A 16,080-nucleotide genomic window follows, 5' to 3' on the forward strand; every position below is an offset into this window, starting at 1 on the left:
ACACATGTGCACACACACACTCTGTCTCTCTCTCTGTCTCTCTCTCTCTGTTTCTGTCTCACTCATTCTGTCTCTCCCGCTGTCCAGATCTCCACATACATCACAGTGCCCCCGTCCCCACTGATCCAGACCCTGGTGCAGGGGAACATCTTGGTGAGCGATGATGTGCTCATGTCTGCCATGTCAGCCTTCACATCCCTGGACCAGCCCATGCCCCAGGGCCCCCCACCTGTGCAGGTAAGAAGGTGTGGGCTTCTCACAGGGTCTTGATTCCAGACCTGTACATTAACTCCTGCAGATTCAGAATCTTGTAGAATAAAGGGGGCCTGGCCCCAGCTCTCCCTGATGCTGAGGGAGGCTATCAGCTTCCCCTTGTTCAGCTCTGCTATAGGTGGGAAGCTGCTACATCTAGGTGGGGATCCAGAACATGTGGGGCTTTGTCAATACAGTGCAGCTATTTTGACTTTTTTTGTTTTTTTTTTTTTGTTTTTTTTTGTTTTTTTGAGATGGAATCTTACTGTGTTTCCCAGGCTGGAGTGCAGTGGTGCGATCTTGGCTCACTGCAACCTCTGCCTCCTGGGTTCAAGTGATTCTTCTGCCTCAGCCTCCCGATAGCTGGGATTACAGGCATGTGCCACCACAGCCAGCTATTTTTTTTTTTTTTTGTATTTTTAGTAGAGACAGGTTTTCTCCATGTTGTCCAGCTGGTCACGAACTCCCGACCTCAGGGGACCTCCCTACCTCGGCCTCCCAAAATGCTGGGATTACAAGCATGAGCTGAGCCACTGTGCCCAACCAATTTTTGTATTTTTAGTAGAGTTGGGGTTTCACTATGTTGGCCAGGCTGGTCTCAAACTCCTGACCTCAAGTGATCCTCCCACCTTGGTCTCCCGAAGTGCTGGGATTACAGACGTGAGCCACTGCCCCAGCCTGAGTTTTGTTTTTGTTCTTTTTTTTTTTCTTTTTTTTTTTTGAGACAGAGTCTTGCTCTGTTGCCCAGACTGGAGTGCAGTGGTGTGATCTTGGCTCCCTGCAACTTCTGCCTCCCAGGTTCAAGTGATTCTCCTACCTCAGCCTCCTGAGTAGTTGGGATTACAGGTATGCGCCACCACACCCAGCTGATTTTTGTATTTTTAGTAGAGATGGGGTTTCACTGTGTTGGTCAGGCTGGTCTCAAACTCATGACCTCAAGTGATCTGCCTGCCTTGGCCTCCCAAAGTGCTGGGATTACAGGTGTGAGCCACCGCACCGTGCCTGGCCTAAAAAAAATTTTTTTTTTAGAGACAGAGTCTCACTATGTTGCCAGGCTGGTCTTGAACTCCTGGGCTCAAGCGATCCTCCTCCCTCTGCCTCCCAAAGTGCTGGGATTACAGGTATGAGCCACTGCACCCAGCAGTACCATCATTTTAACAACTGCAAAGGATTCCACCATATGGATAGGACATCTTCTGTTTAGCCAAGTTTCTATGTATAGACATATAGGTCATTGTTGTTTTTTGCTGTTATAAAAATGGCTGGAGTCACCATCCATGTACAGAAGTCTTTGCCCACCTGCTTGGTTTTTTTTTGTAGCATAAATTTCTAGAAGTTACTGGCTGCGTTTCACGACTACCCACACATTCATGATTCTCTCGAAAGACTCACGGGACTCAGAGGTGGTTGTACTCATGGCTGTGGTTTATTACAGCAAAGGAACACACAGCAAGATCAGCAAGGGAGAAAGACACTTTGGGATCTGGAGGAATCCAGAGTTCTTTGTCTTGGGAGGAGGGGAGAGGTTGCACAGAGCACACTTCTTCCTGCAGCAGTGAAGTCTAGAAACATGTGTGCTGGGTTGCTACACAGGGAAACACACTTAAGACTCCAAAGCCAGGGTTTTTTTTTTTTTCTTTTTTCTGAGACAGGGTCTCACTTCAACTGCCCTGGCTGGAGTGCAGTGGTGCGATTTCAGCTCACTGCAACCTCCACCTCCCTGGGCTCAGGTGATTCTCCCACAGCCTCCCAAGTAGCTGGGACTACAGGTGTGCACCACTATGCCTGGCTAATGTTTTTGTGTTTTTAGTAGAGATGGGGTTTCGCCATGTTGCCCAGGCTGGTCTCGAATTCCTGGACTCCACCTGCCTCGGCCTCCCAAAGTGCTGAAATTACAGGCGTTAGCCACTGCGCCAGGCCCAAGGCCAGGGTTTCTGTTAGGGATTGGTCATGTAGGTGACCAGCCACCATGACCAAAATTCCGGACTCCCAGAAGAGAAGGAAGTGTTCGCCATGAATCACATATTTTGTCTAAACACTCTATGTAAGCTGGTACCATAGAACAGTGCCCCAGGTGGCAAAACAAGCCTTGTCAACAAAGGAGGTGTCCCACAAGCCTGGTTCTCAGGTCCCAGTCATGAGCTAGTGCTGCAAGCAAGCCCTTTTTTATTTTTATTTTTTGCAATTTTATCACTTTATTTGAGGTATTTGACGATCAGCGATTAGTTCTCTTCCACTTTGACTGTCTGTAGATTTTTGAAAGTGGTAACAGGTACATAGGTAACCAAAGTATAGAGCTTATTTGGTGAATCTTCATCCTCATTACGTTTTCTGGACAACCGCGCACGGATCCGGTATCGGACATTCCTTATTCCTTTGGCCCAGACAGCTTTGTTGAGCCTGGTATCAATGCGCACATCTGGAGTTACCATCTCCTTTATGGCAAATTTCCGAATCTCTTTGAGTCCCTGAGGGGCACGCTTCTTGAAGCCCACTCCATGGATGCGCTTGTCAATGTTTTTGGTATATTCTTGGGTCACCACCTCGTTGATGGCAGAATGGCCTTTTTTCTTCTCGCCACCCTTCTTTGTGGGAGCCGTTCTGCCAGGTCCAAGTTGGAAAGGGAAGCCCTTCTTTTTTTTTTTTTTTTTTTTGAGACGGAGTCTTGCTCTGTCGCCCGGGCTGGAGTGCAGTGGCCGGATCTCAGCTCACTGCAAGTTCCGCCTCCCGGGTTTACGCCATTCTCCTGCCTCAGCCTCCGGAGTAGCTGGGACTACAGGCGCCCGCCACCTCGCCCGGCTAGTTTTTTGTATTTTTAGTAGAGACGGGGTTTCACCGTGTTAGCCAGGATGGTCCCGATCTCCTGACCTCGTGATCTGCCCGTCTCGGCCTCCCAAAGTGCTGGGATTACAGGCTTGAGCCACCGTGCGCGGCGGGAAGCCCTTCTTAAGATAGCAACATTAGGCTGCTATATTAACTCTTTTGTATATCAGTGAGGTTATTTTTGCCAACTTTCATAGGGAAAAGGGATAGCAGCACCAAGCTGAGGCTTCCTTCGAATTCTCCCATGACTTTGTTTCCCCATCCTCTCTTAGCCCCTCCCCTGAGCTGCCTGGTGAGTAGCTGTTCTTTCCACCTGGCTGGCTAAAGCAAATGTCCTTCCTCCCCAATAAATAAGACAACTAGTATCAAGAGGCTGTAACACTTTTTCTTTTCTGATTTCAGAGCAGCCTGAACATGCATTCCGTGCCCAGCTACCTCACTCAGCCTCCACCCCCTCCTCCACCTCCTCCACCACTGCCCCCACCGCCACCACCTCAGCCCCAGCCACCTCCACCCCAGAGCCTGGGCCCCCCCGGGCGTCCCAACCCTGGTGGGAACGGTGTGGTGGAGGTGTACAGTGCTGCTGCGCCCCTGGCTGGGAGTGGAACGGTGGAGATCCAGGCGCTGGGGATGCAGCCCTACCCACCCCTGGAGGTGAGCAGAGGGGGCAGGGTGGAAGAGGACACTGGTCATGGACATCATGGCCAACCTGGACCCATCCTGAGCACCAGCTGTGTGCCAGGCACTGTGCCGGGGATACCATGAAAACCAGATCCAGTCCCGACCACATCACGGGGGAGAAGGACTTTAATCAAAGCATCACACCCACAGATGTAAGATGCAAGCCATGAGAAGGTGGAATGGAGTGCAGGTTGTAGCAGAAATATAAGCTGTCTGTAGGTAATGCTCAGAACAGTCAGAGAATGCCTACCGTTTTGGGCAAAAAATGAAAAAAGTTTCAAAAAAATTATCTGCCTAAGTGTCTCTTACAGTTTTTAATAAGCTAGGTGTATCAGTTAGCTATTGCTGGGTAAGAAATATCCATCAGGCATCAGTGGCATATAGCAAAAGTGTTTATTGTTCACGTGTTTGCAGTGGTCAGCTAGACAACTGTGGGTCTTGGCTGGGCTCACTTATGTCTGAAGGTTGGCTGGCTGTCAGCTGCTCTAGGATAGCCTGGGCTGGGACAAGTGGTGTGACTCAGCTCTGTTCTGCGTGACTCAGCCTCCACTAGGTTCTCATGGCCATGGTGGAAGTACAAAAATGCAGGCAGAAATGCCCAGGGCCTTTTGAGGTTTAGGCTTGTAAGTAACACAGAATCACTTCTACTGGCCAAAGCAGATCACAAGGCCAGCTTAGATAGTGCAGGTAGGGAAATAGACACCACCTCTTGATGGGAAGAGCTGCAAAGTCACACTGCAAAGGCATGGGTATGGGGAGGGGTGAAGAACTGGGTCCGTAATACAATCAATGTACCATAGTAATTCCCTGACGATGAACTCTAAGCTACAGGCCGTCTACTCGAAATGCACTGAGTTCACAGAACCTTCCAAGACACCAGTGCTGGAGGGTATGGTTATGACAGAAACAACTCACTGCACTAGAAATCACACTAACTCAGACTCACCATAGAATCCAGCCACGGACATCCCCTGTCAGGTAGTCTCTGTATAAAGAGAGCCCAGACCAGTGGGAAGATCCCACCACAAGGCATTCATGTGATGTTCTGAGGGGCTGCAAGGGGATTTGCCCTCTCCTGGGAGAATAGAGCAAGCTTCTCTAGGGAATTTATTGCGTTGAGAAAAAGTTAAGTTAGCGGGATGCTGAGATAATGCTGGTGGCTTGTGGTAGTCAGAGGGGACCAGCCCAGAGAGGACCAGCACAGCGGGAGCTGCTGCTATTGATTTTCCATATAGATGAGGGTGATATTTGAGGGCAGGGCCTGAGTCTTACTAGACTTTGCATCCTTAGCACCTAGCAGAGCACTCCTAGAGTAGATACCTTACACTGGACTGTCTGACCTCAGTTTGCATTCCTCTAAAATGGGAACTCTCCCTGAAGAGCTGTTGAGGATAGTAAGAGCCTATGCCAGTGGCAGTCACATTAATTACTCAGTAATGCCTTGAGTGATGGCTGAATTTATTCACGTGACAAGTATTTATTTATTTATTTGAGACAGAGTCTCACTCTGTCGCCCAGGATGGAGTGCAGTGGTGCGATCTTGGCTCACTGAAGCCTCCACCACTCAGATTCAAGTGATTCTCGTACCTCAACCTCTCAAGTAGCTGGTATTACAGGCGTGAGCTACCACACCCAGCTAAATTTTTTTGTATTTTTAGTAGAAATGGGTTTCGCCATGATGACCAGGCTGGTCTCGAACTCCTGGCCTCAGGTGATCTGCCTGCCTCGGCCTCCCAAAGTGTTGGGATTACAGGTATGAGCCACCGCACCTGGCCCAACAAATATTTGAGTGCTGTATTGGTCGGGGTTTGGTCAGGAAAATAGAAACCAGGCAAGGTATTTCTGTAGAAGGTTTTTTTTTTTTTTTTTTTTTTAAATTAGAGATGGGGGTCTCACTTTAGCCCAGGTTGGTCTCCATCTCCTGGCCTCAAGTGATCCTCTCACCTCAGCCTCCCAGAGTGCTGGGATTACAGGCATGAGCCACCACACCTGGCCAGATTTTATAATTGTTATTATTATTTTTTTACCCTTTTTTCAGCTTTGTTTGATTTTATTATTCCAACTGTAGCTTTCTATTTATTTGTATTTGTCTGAAATATTTTTTCAACTTTGGGTATTTTGCTGAGTTGAATTCTTTTTTTTTTTTTTTTTTTTGAGGCAGAGTCTTGCTCTGTCACCCAGGCTGGAATGCAGTGGCGCCATCACGGCTTACCATAGTCTTGATCTCCCAGGCTCAGGTGATTCTCCCATCTCAGCCTCCTGAGTAACTGGGACTACAGGCATGCGCCACCATGCCCATCTAATTTTTTAAATGTTTTGTGGAGATCAGCTCTCCCTATGTTGCCCAGGCTAGTCTCAAGCTCTTGTGCTCAAGCGATCTTCCTTCCTTGGCCTCCCCAAGTGCTGGAATTGCAGGCATGAGTCATCGTGCCTGACCAGAAATCTTGGATAGGACACCTCAGGAAGACCAATGAATGATGAATAGGCCAGGCACAGTGGCTCACACCTGTAATCCCTGCACTTTGGGAGCCCGAGGTCGGTGGATCACTTAAGCTCAGGAGTTTGAGACTAGCTTGGGCAACATGGTGAAATCTCGTCTCTACAAAATACACAAAAATTAGCTGGGTGTGGTGGTGTGTGCCTGTTATCCCAGCTATTTAGTGGGGTGAGGCGGGAGGGTTGCTTGAGCCTGGAGGTCAAGGCTGCAGTGAGCCGAGATCACATCATTGTATTCCAGCCTGGGCAACAGAGCAAGCAAAAAAAAAAAAAAAAAAAAAGGCTGAATAAATGAATTCTTTACAATGTCACAGTATGGGGATGTAAGCTTAGTGTTAACTAAATCTGAATGCCTCAGAATTCATTTGGTAATTTCTTGTGGTTTCAGTTCTCAGTGAAAGGAAGCCTGCTACTGTGGCATTGGGTAGTGTCAGTCAGGAATTGGAGCAGCTGGGGGAGCACAGACCCCTCTGACTTCCTGGTTCTCTTTTTTTTTTTGAGACAGAGTCTCACTCCATCGCCCAGGCTGGAGTGCAGTGGCGCGATCTTGGCCCACTGCAACCTCCGCCTCCCAGGCTCAAGCGATTCTCCTGCCTTAGCCTCCTGAGTAGCTGGGATTACAGGCACACAACACCATACCTGGCTAATTTTTGTATTTTTGGTAGAGACAGGGTCTCACCATGTGGTCCAGGCTGGTCTCAAACTCCTGACCTCAGGTGATCTGCCCACCTTGGTCTCCCAAAGTGCTGGGATTACAGGTGTGAGCCACTGTGCCCAGCCACCTAGTTCTCTTATGCTAGGAAAGTACCACTGATAAGAATAGGCATGGCAATAGTAACAGCTAATGTGTATTGCATGCTCACTCTGTGCCAGTCACTGTTCTAAGCCCTTTATGTGTTGCTTCATTTAATCTTCACAGTAACCGCGTGAGAGGGGTACTATGATGAGTCCCATTTTACAGATGTGGAAACTGAGACAGAGAAATTAAAAAGATGCCTAAGGTCACCTAGGTGCTAAGTGGAAGAGTCAAGATTTGAACCCAGGCAGCCTGGCTCCATAGCTGTTCTGGCCTCCTGGCTTCATGAAGTTCTAAGGGGGCTTGGGAGTGACTTGGGTGACTGGGCCAGGTGGAGGGGCTGTGATGGTGATGTAGGGGAGAGTGGCTGAGGTCAGCCAGGGAGGCAGGGAGAGTGTGGCTGGCTGGGAGCTCTTCCCCTCCCCTGGCAGGGCTTTTTCTTTGACTGTGTTGTCCTTCTAGGTGCCAAACCAGTGTGTGGAGGCTCCAGTATACCCCACCCCCGCAGTGTACAGCCCTGGCAAACAGGGATTCAAACCCAAAGGACCAAACCCCGCTGCCCCCATGACCAGCGCCACCGGGGGCACGGTGGCCACCTTTGACTCTCCACCAACGCTGAAGACCCGACGGGCTAAAGGTGCCAGGGGACTCCCGGAAGGTGGGCCCCCAGCCTGCCATGGGCATCTTTCCTCAGCATTGGCCAATCCACAAGCTGCTTGGTTCTGGTCTTCCCTTTTATGGTAGTTCAACTTTGGTTGCATGTAATAGAAAATTCAAAACAGCAATGACTTCAAAATGATAGAATTTTGTTTCTCTCCTGTATAAGTCAAGGCCAGAAGCCAGACAATCTGGGGATCATGTGACTGCATGGGCACCAGGCACCCTCATTTCTTCTGTCTTTCTGTTTCCACCACCTCCAAACATGGTATCAGTTATCCTGGTGCCTCATTGTCTAAGATAGCTGCTGGAGCTCCGGTCATCACTTTAATATTCCAGGCAGTAAGAAGAAGGGAAAGGGAAGGATAAAAGGGGCTTCTCCCAGCTTCTGGAAGTTCTGTTTGATATTTTTGCTTATATCTCATTTCTGAAAACTTAGTCACGTGGCCATACCTAGCTGCAAGAGAAGCTGGGAAGTGTCTCTTTTGGCTGGGGACATTGATACTCCTATTATGGGATTTGTGAGGAGTGAAGGAGAGAGTGGCTATTAGGCAAGCAGTAGTATCTGCCATCCTAATGCAGGTGGTAAGTATGGGGTGGGAGGTGGTGTCAGAGCAGGCAGCAGATGGAGAGGATAGAAATTGAGAATTTTTCAGCAGCTTTCCAGTCAACTACTCCTTCCCTTCCTTCCTTCCGCAATGATGTATTGAGCATCTTTGTGCCAGGCCCTGTGTCAGGCACTGGAATCTAGTCTCTTGGTCTGTGATTCCTTCTGCTTTCAGTTTAATGGAAGAGACAGGGAATAAATAAGTAAATATTTCTGGGTTGCTCCAGGAAGGAGGTTAATGGGTCTTACGATTGAGAACAACTAGGAAAATGCTTCTAACTATTCATGTGGGGAGGAGAAGGAAGCAGCCTTGTGGGTATCTGTGGGACAAGCATTCCAGGCAAGGGGGAACAGAAGGTGCAAAGGCCCGGAGGCAGGAACATGCTTGAGGTCTTTTAAGGTTAGCAAGATTAGCTGGGAGTTCACTGCAGCTGGATGGACAGAATGATGAGGTTGTCAGGAGTGAGGGGATGCAGAGTGATGTGGGCCATGGCAAAGAGGGTGGATTTGATTGTAGGGCAGAGGGGAGCCTTTGAAGGTTTTGTCTTGCTTTCCCAGCTGGAGCATATCCTAGGCTTTTCTCCCCAGGCCCTGTGAAGCTCTCCCATGTCTCCTCCCTGGCCTGTGCATGGGCATAGACTTCCCTGGGATATGCATTGTCCGGCTCAGGTACAGTAGCCAGAGGCTACTCTTGGCGCCCTGGACTGCACCCCCAGCCTCATTGTCCCCTCCTTCCACTTGTCTTTCAGCTGCAGGGAAGCCAAAGGCTCAGAAACTCAAGTGCTCATACTGTGACAAGTCATTCACCAAAAACTTTGACCTGCAGCAGCACATCCGAAGGTACACATGCGCGGTGAGGCAGGTGGCTCCTGGGCAGGTGTGGCTGGGACCATCTGCGCTGGAAGCGAGACTCCCTTCTCATCCCCTAGCCTGTAGGGTGACCCAGGCTGCACTTGCATGTTCAGGCTGTAGTCCAGGTTGAGTGGTTTTCCTCTTCTATCTCAGGAGCTGTGGGAGGGACCTGTGAAAGCTGTGGGGCCTGCCCATAGAGACTGGGAAGGTCAGGGATGGGCCGTGTAGGGGAAGAAAAGCACTGAACCCAGAGGGGCTTCCCAGATGTGTTAGGGCTGTCTCAGGTCTCCCCTCTGCAGAACAGACTGGCCTGCCAGGGCTACTGTACTTTGCAAATAGGACTCTGTGGACTCTGTGCTCACTCCAGACTAACCATGCGGGGATCCCTTCTGGACCTTGGTTTTTCCATCTGTGGAAGGGGAGGGTGGGCTTGTTCAGCGTTTCTTACACAGTGAGATGCACTGGTACATGAGATGGTTTTTTTTTTTCTTTTTGAGACTGAGTGCTGCTCTTGTTGCCCAGGCCGGAGTGCAAGGTGCGATCTCGGCTCACTGCAACCTCCGACTCCTGGGTTCATGTGATACCCCTGCCTTAGCCTCCCAAGTAGCTGGGATTACAGGCATGCGCCACCACGCCCGGCTAATTTTGTATTTTTAGTAGAGATGGGGGTTTCTCCATGTTGGTCAGCCTGGTCTCGAACTCCCAACCTCAGGTGATCTGCCTGCCTCGGCCTCTCAAAGTGCTGGAACTACAGGAGTGAGCCACCACGCCCGGCCGATGAGATGATTTTTGGTGGTTCATGAATATGGGGTTGAAAAGTTCTGAAAGATGTAGTGGGAAAGTTATTCCCTTTGCAATTTCAGTCCTTAGGGAGTCATAGAGAAAACCTCAGTTTGGTATAATTTGGTCTTTAACACCTTTGGTATACATGCTCATCTCTTATAACAGAAGGGGAGAGAGAGAGGGAGAGAGAGAGAAACAGAGAGAGAATAAACCTCAGATTCCAGCCATGGCCGGCAACAGCTTCTATCTAGACAAGGGTTTTTCAGTCTTGGCACTACTGACATTTTGGGTCTTGGATCATATCATTCTTTCCTGTAGGGAGCTGACCTGCACATCTTGGAATGTTTAGGAGCATCCCTGGCCTCTAACTATTAGATGCTAGTAGTACTGCAGCTACAGCTGTGACAATCAAAAATGGCAGATGTCCCCTGGAGGGCAAAACTGGCCTCAGTTGAGAACTGGTCTACACGAGTGCTGTCACTGTCCAATAGAACTCTCTGTAGCTGGCCGGGCGCGGTGGCTCAAGCCTGTAATCCCAGCACTTTGGGAGGCCGAGACGGGCGGATCACGAGTTCAGGAGATCGAGACCATCCTGGCTAACACGGTGAAACCCCGTCTCTACTAAAATACAAAAAAAATTAGCCGGGCGAGGTGGCGGGCGCCTGTACTCCCAGCTACTCGGGAGGCTGAGGCAGGAGAATGGCGTGAACCCGGGAGGCGGGGCTTGCAGCAAGCTGAGATCCGGCCACTGCACTCCAGCCTGGGCAACAGAGCTAGACTCCGTCTCAAAAAAAAAAAAAAAAAAAGAACTCTCTGTAGCTATAGAAATGCTCAAATTGGGCCAGGCACGGTGGCTCACCTGTAATCCCAGCACTTTGGGAATCTTGAGGTGGGTGGATCACTTGAGGTCAGGGGTTTGAGACCAGCCTGGCCAACATGGTGAAACCCTGTCTCTACTAAAAATACAAAAATTAGCTGGGCATGGTGGCAGGTGCTTGTAGACCCAGCTACTCCAGAGGCTGAGACAGGAGAATCCCTTGAACCAAGGAGGCGGAGGTTGCAGTGAGCCGAGATCGCGCCAGTGCACTCCAGCCTGGGTGACAGAGTGAGACTCTGTCTCAAAAAAAAACAAAAAAGAAGAAATGCTCAAATTGGCACTGTCCAATATGGTAGCTACTGACAATACATGGCTGTTGAGCACTTGGAATGTGGATAGTGAGACTGAGAAACTGAATTTTGTGTTTTGTTTTATTTTAATGAATTTAATTTTTTTTCTCTTTTTTGAGACAGGGCCTTGCTCTGTTGCCCAGGCTGGAATGCAATGGTGCAATCTCGGCTCATTGCAGCCTCAACCTCCCAGGCTCAAGCTATCCTCCTACCTCAGCCTTCTGAGTAGCTGAGACCACAGGCTCGCACCACCACACCTAGCTAATTTTTGTATTTTTTGTAGAAACAGGGTTTCATCATGTTGCCCAGGCTGGTCTCAAACTCCTGACCTCAAGTGATCCACCTGCCTCAGCCTCCCAAAGTGCTGGGATTACAGGTGTGAACTACTGTGCCAGGCCAGGAGTCTTCATTTAAATGGGCCTGAACAATTAGGAAATGTTCTCTCACAGTATGAGATGGCCAGAGGAGGGCGGCTCCAGGGTTTGTTGATGAGCAGCTCAGTAATGTGACCCAGAACCCAGGGTCTTTCCATCTCTGGTCTGCCTGCCTCAGTGAGGGGGCTTGTCCCTGTGGTGTCAGAATGGTGGCCAGCGGCATCTGGATATTCTTTCTGGGCCTTCCTGGTGGCTGTGAGCTCCTGGGCTGAGGCCTCATCCCCGTTCCTGCAGGAGGGCACTGACAAGCTTGTCTTCCACAGCCACACCGGTGAGAAGCCCTTCCAGTGCATTGCGTGTGGCCGTGCCTTTGCCCAGAAGTCTAATGTTAAGAAACACATGCAGACCCACAAGGTGTGGCCTCCGGGACACAGTGGTGGCACCGTGTCTCGAAACTCTGTGACCGTACAGGTCATGGCCCTGAACCCCAGCAGGCAGGAGGACGAGGAAAACACAGGTGGGTGGAAGTAGGGAACTCCGTGCTCCCCACACCTCTCTTCTGCTGCTTCACAGATTTTTTTGCAAGCTGTGTGATCTTGGGCAACCCCCATGACCTCTCTAGCCTTCAATCTACCTTTATCTATAAAATGTGGCATAAGATGAAAGGAAGGATGACAAACATACAAGATGTGTGGCATTACTCTAATACTGTACCCATGGCAGATATCACTATTCAATCACCTACCCATTTTTTGTTGAGCCTGGATCTCACCTCAGAATCTTTTTTTTTTTTTAACTTATGAATTGTTTATTTCTGGAATTTTCCATTTAATATTTTCAGACCATGGTTGAGTTAGGGTAATTGAAATCATGGAAAGCAAAACTGCAAATAAGGGGAGACTACTATAAAATAAAAATTTATGAGCCCATACTCTTAAAATGAATGAATAAATAAATAGGGGATAAAAGAAAGGCCTTTTTTTTTAACTTGTGCTTTAAGTTCTGGGATACATGTGCAGAACGTGCAGGTTGGTTACATAGGTATACGTGTGCCATGGTGGTTTGCTGCACCTATCAACCCGTCATCTGGGTTTTAGGCCCCACATGCATTAGGTATTTGTCCTAATGCTCTCCCTCCCCTTGTCCCCCACCCCCCGACAGGCCCCCGTGTGTGATGTTCCCCTCCCTGTGTCCATATGTTCTCATCGTTCAACTCCCACCTGTGAGTGAGCACATATGGTGTTTGGTTTTCTGTTCCTGTGTTAACTTGCTGAGAATGATGGTTTCCAGCTGCTTCATCCATGTCCCTGCAAAAGACATGAACTCATTTTTTTTTATGGCTGCATAGTATTCTGTGGTATGTATGTGCCACATTTTTTTTTTTTTTTTTTTTTTTTTTTGAGACAGAGTCTCGCTCTGCCACCCAGGCTGGAGTGCAGTGGCCGGATCTCAGCTCATTGCAAGCTCCGCCTCCCGGGTTCACGCCATTCTCCTGCCTCCGCCTCCCGATACGTGCCACATTTAAAGAAAGCCCTTTCTTATAGTAAAATGTGAACTGATAAAAGTAGAAATAATGATTAAATTAGAAAATAACGATTTGACAACCACCATAGTAATACAGTCACATGCTATGTAAGGATGTTTCCATGAGTAACAGATGGCATATGTGACAGTGGTCCCATAAGATTATAGTAATGGGGCTGGAAATGTCTGTCATCTAGTGGCATTGTTGCCCTTGTAAAATCATAGCACACTGCATTACCTTTTCTATGTTTAGTTATGTTTATTTTTAAAATTTTAGGTTTAGGGGGTACATGTGCTTGTTTGTTACATGGGTATTAGATGTATAATGGTGGTGGCTGGGCTTCTAGTGTACCCATCACCCAAATACTAGACATTGTACCAACAGGTAGTTTTTCTTTTTTCTTTTTTTGAGACAGCGTCTCTGCCACCTAGGCTGGAGTGTAGTGGTGCTATCTCAGCTCACTGCAACCTCTGCCTGCCAGGCTCAAGTGATCCTCCTGCCTTAGCCTCACGAGTAGCTGGGATTACAGGCATCCGTTACCACACCTGGCTAATTTTGTATTTTTAGTAGAGACAGGGCTTCACCATGTTGGCCAGGCTGGTCTCGAACTCCTGACCTCAAGTGATCCTCCCACCTTGGCCTCCCAAAGTGCTGGGATTACAGACATGAGCCACCATGCCTGGCCAACAGGTAGTTTTTCAACCCTTGCCTTCCCTCACCATCCCTGCTCGGAATTTGTTTTCTATGTGTTGCTCCAGGCAGTCAGTGTAGTTGATCAGAAGTTGAAAGCTGTTTGACCTCCATGGTTAGTTGGTCTCCAAAGCTCTTTATACATGTGAGATTCTCATCATTTGTCCCTGAGCTAATGTTCCTACCCCTGATATTGGTTGAGTTTCTTTCTTTCATGAAGACTGAGAACTTGACTAGGTTTAGAGCATTGCTGCCCAACAGAAATAGAATATGAACAACATACATAATTTAAAATGTTCAGCTGGGCATGGTGGCTCACGCCTGTAATCCCAGCAGTTTGGGAGGTTGAAGTGAGAGGATCTTTTGAGCTCAGGAGTTCAAGATCAGCCTGGGCAATATGGTAAAACCCCATCTCTATTTTAAAAAAAAATTTATAAGTTCTGTCTTTAGTGGCAAAAATAATCTTAAATAAATGAAATAAAATTTTCTAGTAGCTACATTAAAAACAATTTTTTAAAAGATCAAATTAATTTTAATTATATATCTTATTTAACCATATATATTTAACCATATATAATATATAACCATATATATTTATATATATTTAAATATATATATGTGTGTGTGTGTGTGTGTGTGTATATATACATATATATATATTTTTTTGAGATGGATTCTTGCTCTGTTGCCCAGGCTGGAGTGCAGTGGCATGATCTCAGCTCAATGCAACCTCCATCTCCTGGTATTTAACCTAATATATTAACATTATTATTTTAACATATAATATAAAGATTAAATATACTTTATATTCTTTTTTTTACTAAATTTTTGAAATCCAGCAGGTAAATACATGTATAGCACATTTGGATATGGACTGGATACATTTCTTTCTGTTTTTTTTTTTTTTTTCCAGTTAGGGTCTCATTCTGTCACCCCAGACTGGAGTGCAGTGGTGCAATCATAACTCATTGTAGCCTCGAACTCCTGAACTCAAGTGATCCTCTCTCCTCAGCCTCCTAAGTAGCTGGGACAGGGGTGCACCACTGTGCCTGGCTAATTGTTAAAAAAAATTTTTTTTTGTAGAGACAGGGTCTTGCTTTGTTGCCTAGCCTGGTCTCAAACTCCTGGGCTCAAGTGATCCTCTCACCTCAGCCTCCCAAAGTGCCGGAATTATAAGTGTGAACCATCATGCCTGGCGCCACATTTCAAGTTCTCAGTAGCCACGTGTGGCTCAGGACCACTTTATTGGACAGTGTAAGGCCAGAGTCTAAGCCATTCCCATGTAGCCCCAAGGGTGAGCAATGCCAGCCATGTGCTAGGTAATGAAGGGAGTGTTTTGCTGGGAAAACAATGTGTAGCCACTTTTATCTGACCTTCTTTCAGGCTTCCTGTTGGAACTAGCCCTACTGTGTGCCCTCTGAGTTCTTGTGAACTCCTTTTTTTTTTTCTTTAAAAAAATTTTCTTTCGAGACAAGATCTTGCTCTGTCACCCAGGCTGGAGACCAGTGGCACGGTGGTGGCTCCCTGCAACCTCAACCTCCTGGGCTCAAGTGATCCTCCCACCTGAGCTTCCTGGGTAGGTGGGACCACCGGCACATGCAACCATGCCCAGCTAATTTTGTTTATTTTTTGTAGAGATTGGGTCTCATTATGTTGCCTAGGCTGGTCTTGAACTCCTGGGTTCAAGGGATCCTCCTTCCTTGGCCTCCTAAAGTGCTGGGATTATAGGAATGAGCCACCACACGGCCCTACAGAATAAATCATTTCTTCCATTTCTTTTGAAGCTCCTTTAGTGCCTAGCATCAAAGGTTTAACTATTTAGCAAACATTTATAGAGGCCTACTATGTGCCCGGCCACTGGACCTGCAGGGATGAGGCCAGAGGTCCCTGGTATCAAGGGAAGTGAGGAACAGTGTAGTGAGGGAAGGATGATGAAACAGATGATTACAATTTTGTTTGTTTGTTTGAAATGGAGTCTATTCTTTTTTTTTTTTTTTTTTTTTTTTGAGACGGAGTCTCGCTCTGTCACCCAGGCTGGAGTGCAGTGGCCGGATCTCAGCTCACTGCAAGCTCCGCCTCCCGGGTTCACGCCATTCTCCTGCCTCAGCCTCCCGAGTAGCTGGGACTACAGGCGCCTGCCACCTCGCCCGGCTAAGTTTTTGTATTTTTAGTAGAGACGGGGTTTCACTGTGTTACCCAGGATGGTCTCGATCTCCTGACCTCGTGATCCGCCCGTCTCGGCCTCCCAAAGTGCTGGGATTACAGGCTTGAGCCACCGCGCCCGGCAAAATGGAGTCTATTCTTATGGCTGAGGCTGGAGTGCAATAGCGCAATCTTGGTTCACTACAACCTCTGCCTCCCGAGTTCAAGCAATTCT

At 48.0% G+C, this 16,080-nt stretch overlaps 2 protein-coding genes across 24 annotated transcripts in view; one reads left to right on the plus strand and one right to left on the minus strand.

Moving 5' to 3' along the window:
- ZNF341 (zinc finger protein 341) overlaps positions 1 to 16,080 on the plus strand; it is a 62,878-nt gene that overhangs the window by 17,576 nt on the left and 29,222 nt on the right. For 12 of the 23 annotated variants that reach the window (XR_012419276.1, XR_012419279.1, XR_012419275.1 and 9 more), the window contains 5 exons: positions 88 to 237; positions 3,478 to 3,729; positions 7,511 to 7,706; positions 9,062 to 9,152; positions 11,812 to 12,005. Coding sequence is in view for 11 of the 23 variants with exons in the window: in XM_074005059.1 (XP_073861160.1) it covers positions 88 to 237; positions 3,478 to 3,729; positions 7,511 to 7,706; positions 9,062 to 9,152; positions 11,812 to 12,005 (883 nt within the window). In the remaining 12 variants the exon portion in view is untranslated. The remainder of the gene's footprint in view (positions 1 to 87; positions 238 to 3,477; positions 3,730 to 7,510; positions 7,707 to 9,061; positions 9,153 to 11,811; positions 12,006 to 16,080) is intronic. The other 11 variants (XR_012419282.1, XR_012419277.1, XR_012419281.1 and 8 more) reach the window with 1 other exon arrangement.
- LOC107131054 (large ribosomal subunit protein eL31-like) lies at positions 977 to 2,939 on the minus strand (the record flags this gene model as incomplete). The annotated part of the gene is made up of 1 exon (XM_045364232.3): positions 977 to 2,939. A coding segment is annotated over one exon (465 nt), but the record flags the coding sequence as incomplete, so codon positions are not given.

The sequence above is a fragment of the Macaca fascicularis genome, chromosome 10 (genome assembly GCF_037993035.2).
Source record: "Macaca fascicularis isolate 582-1 chromosome 10, T2T-MFA8v1.1".
Lineage (NCBI taxonomy): Eukaryota > Metazoa > Chordata > Mammalia > Primates > Cercopithecidae > Macaca > Macaca fascicularis.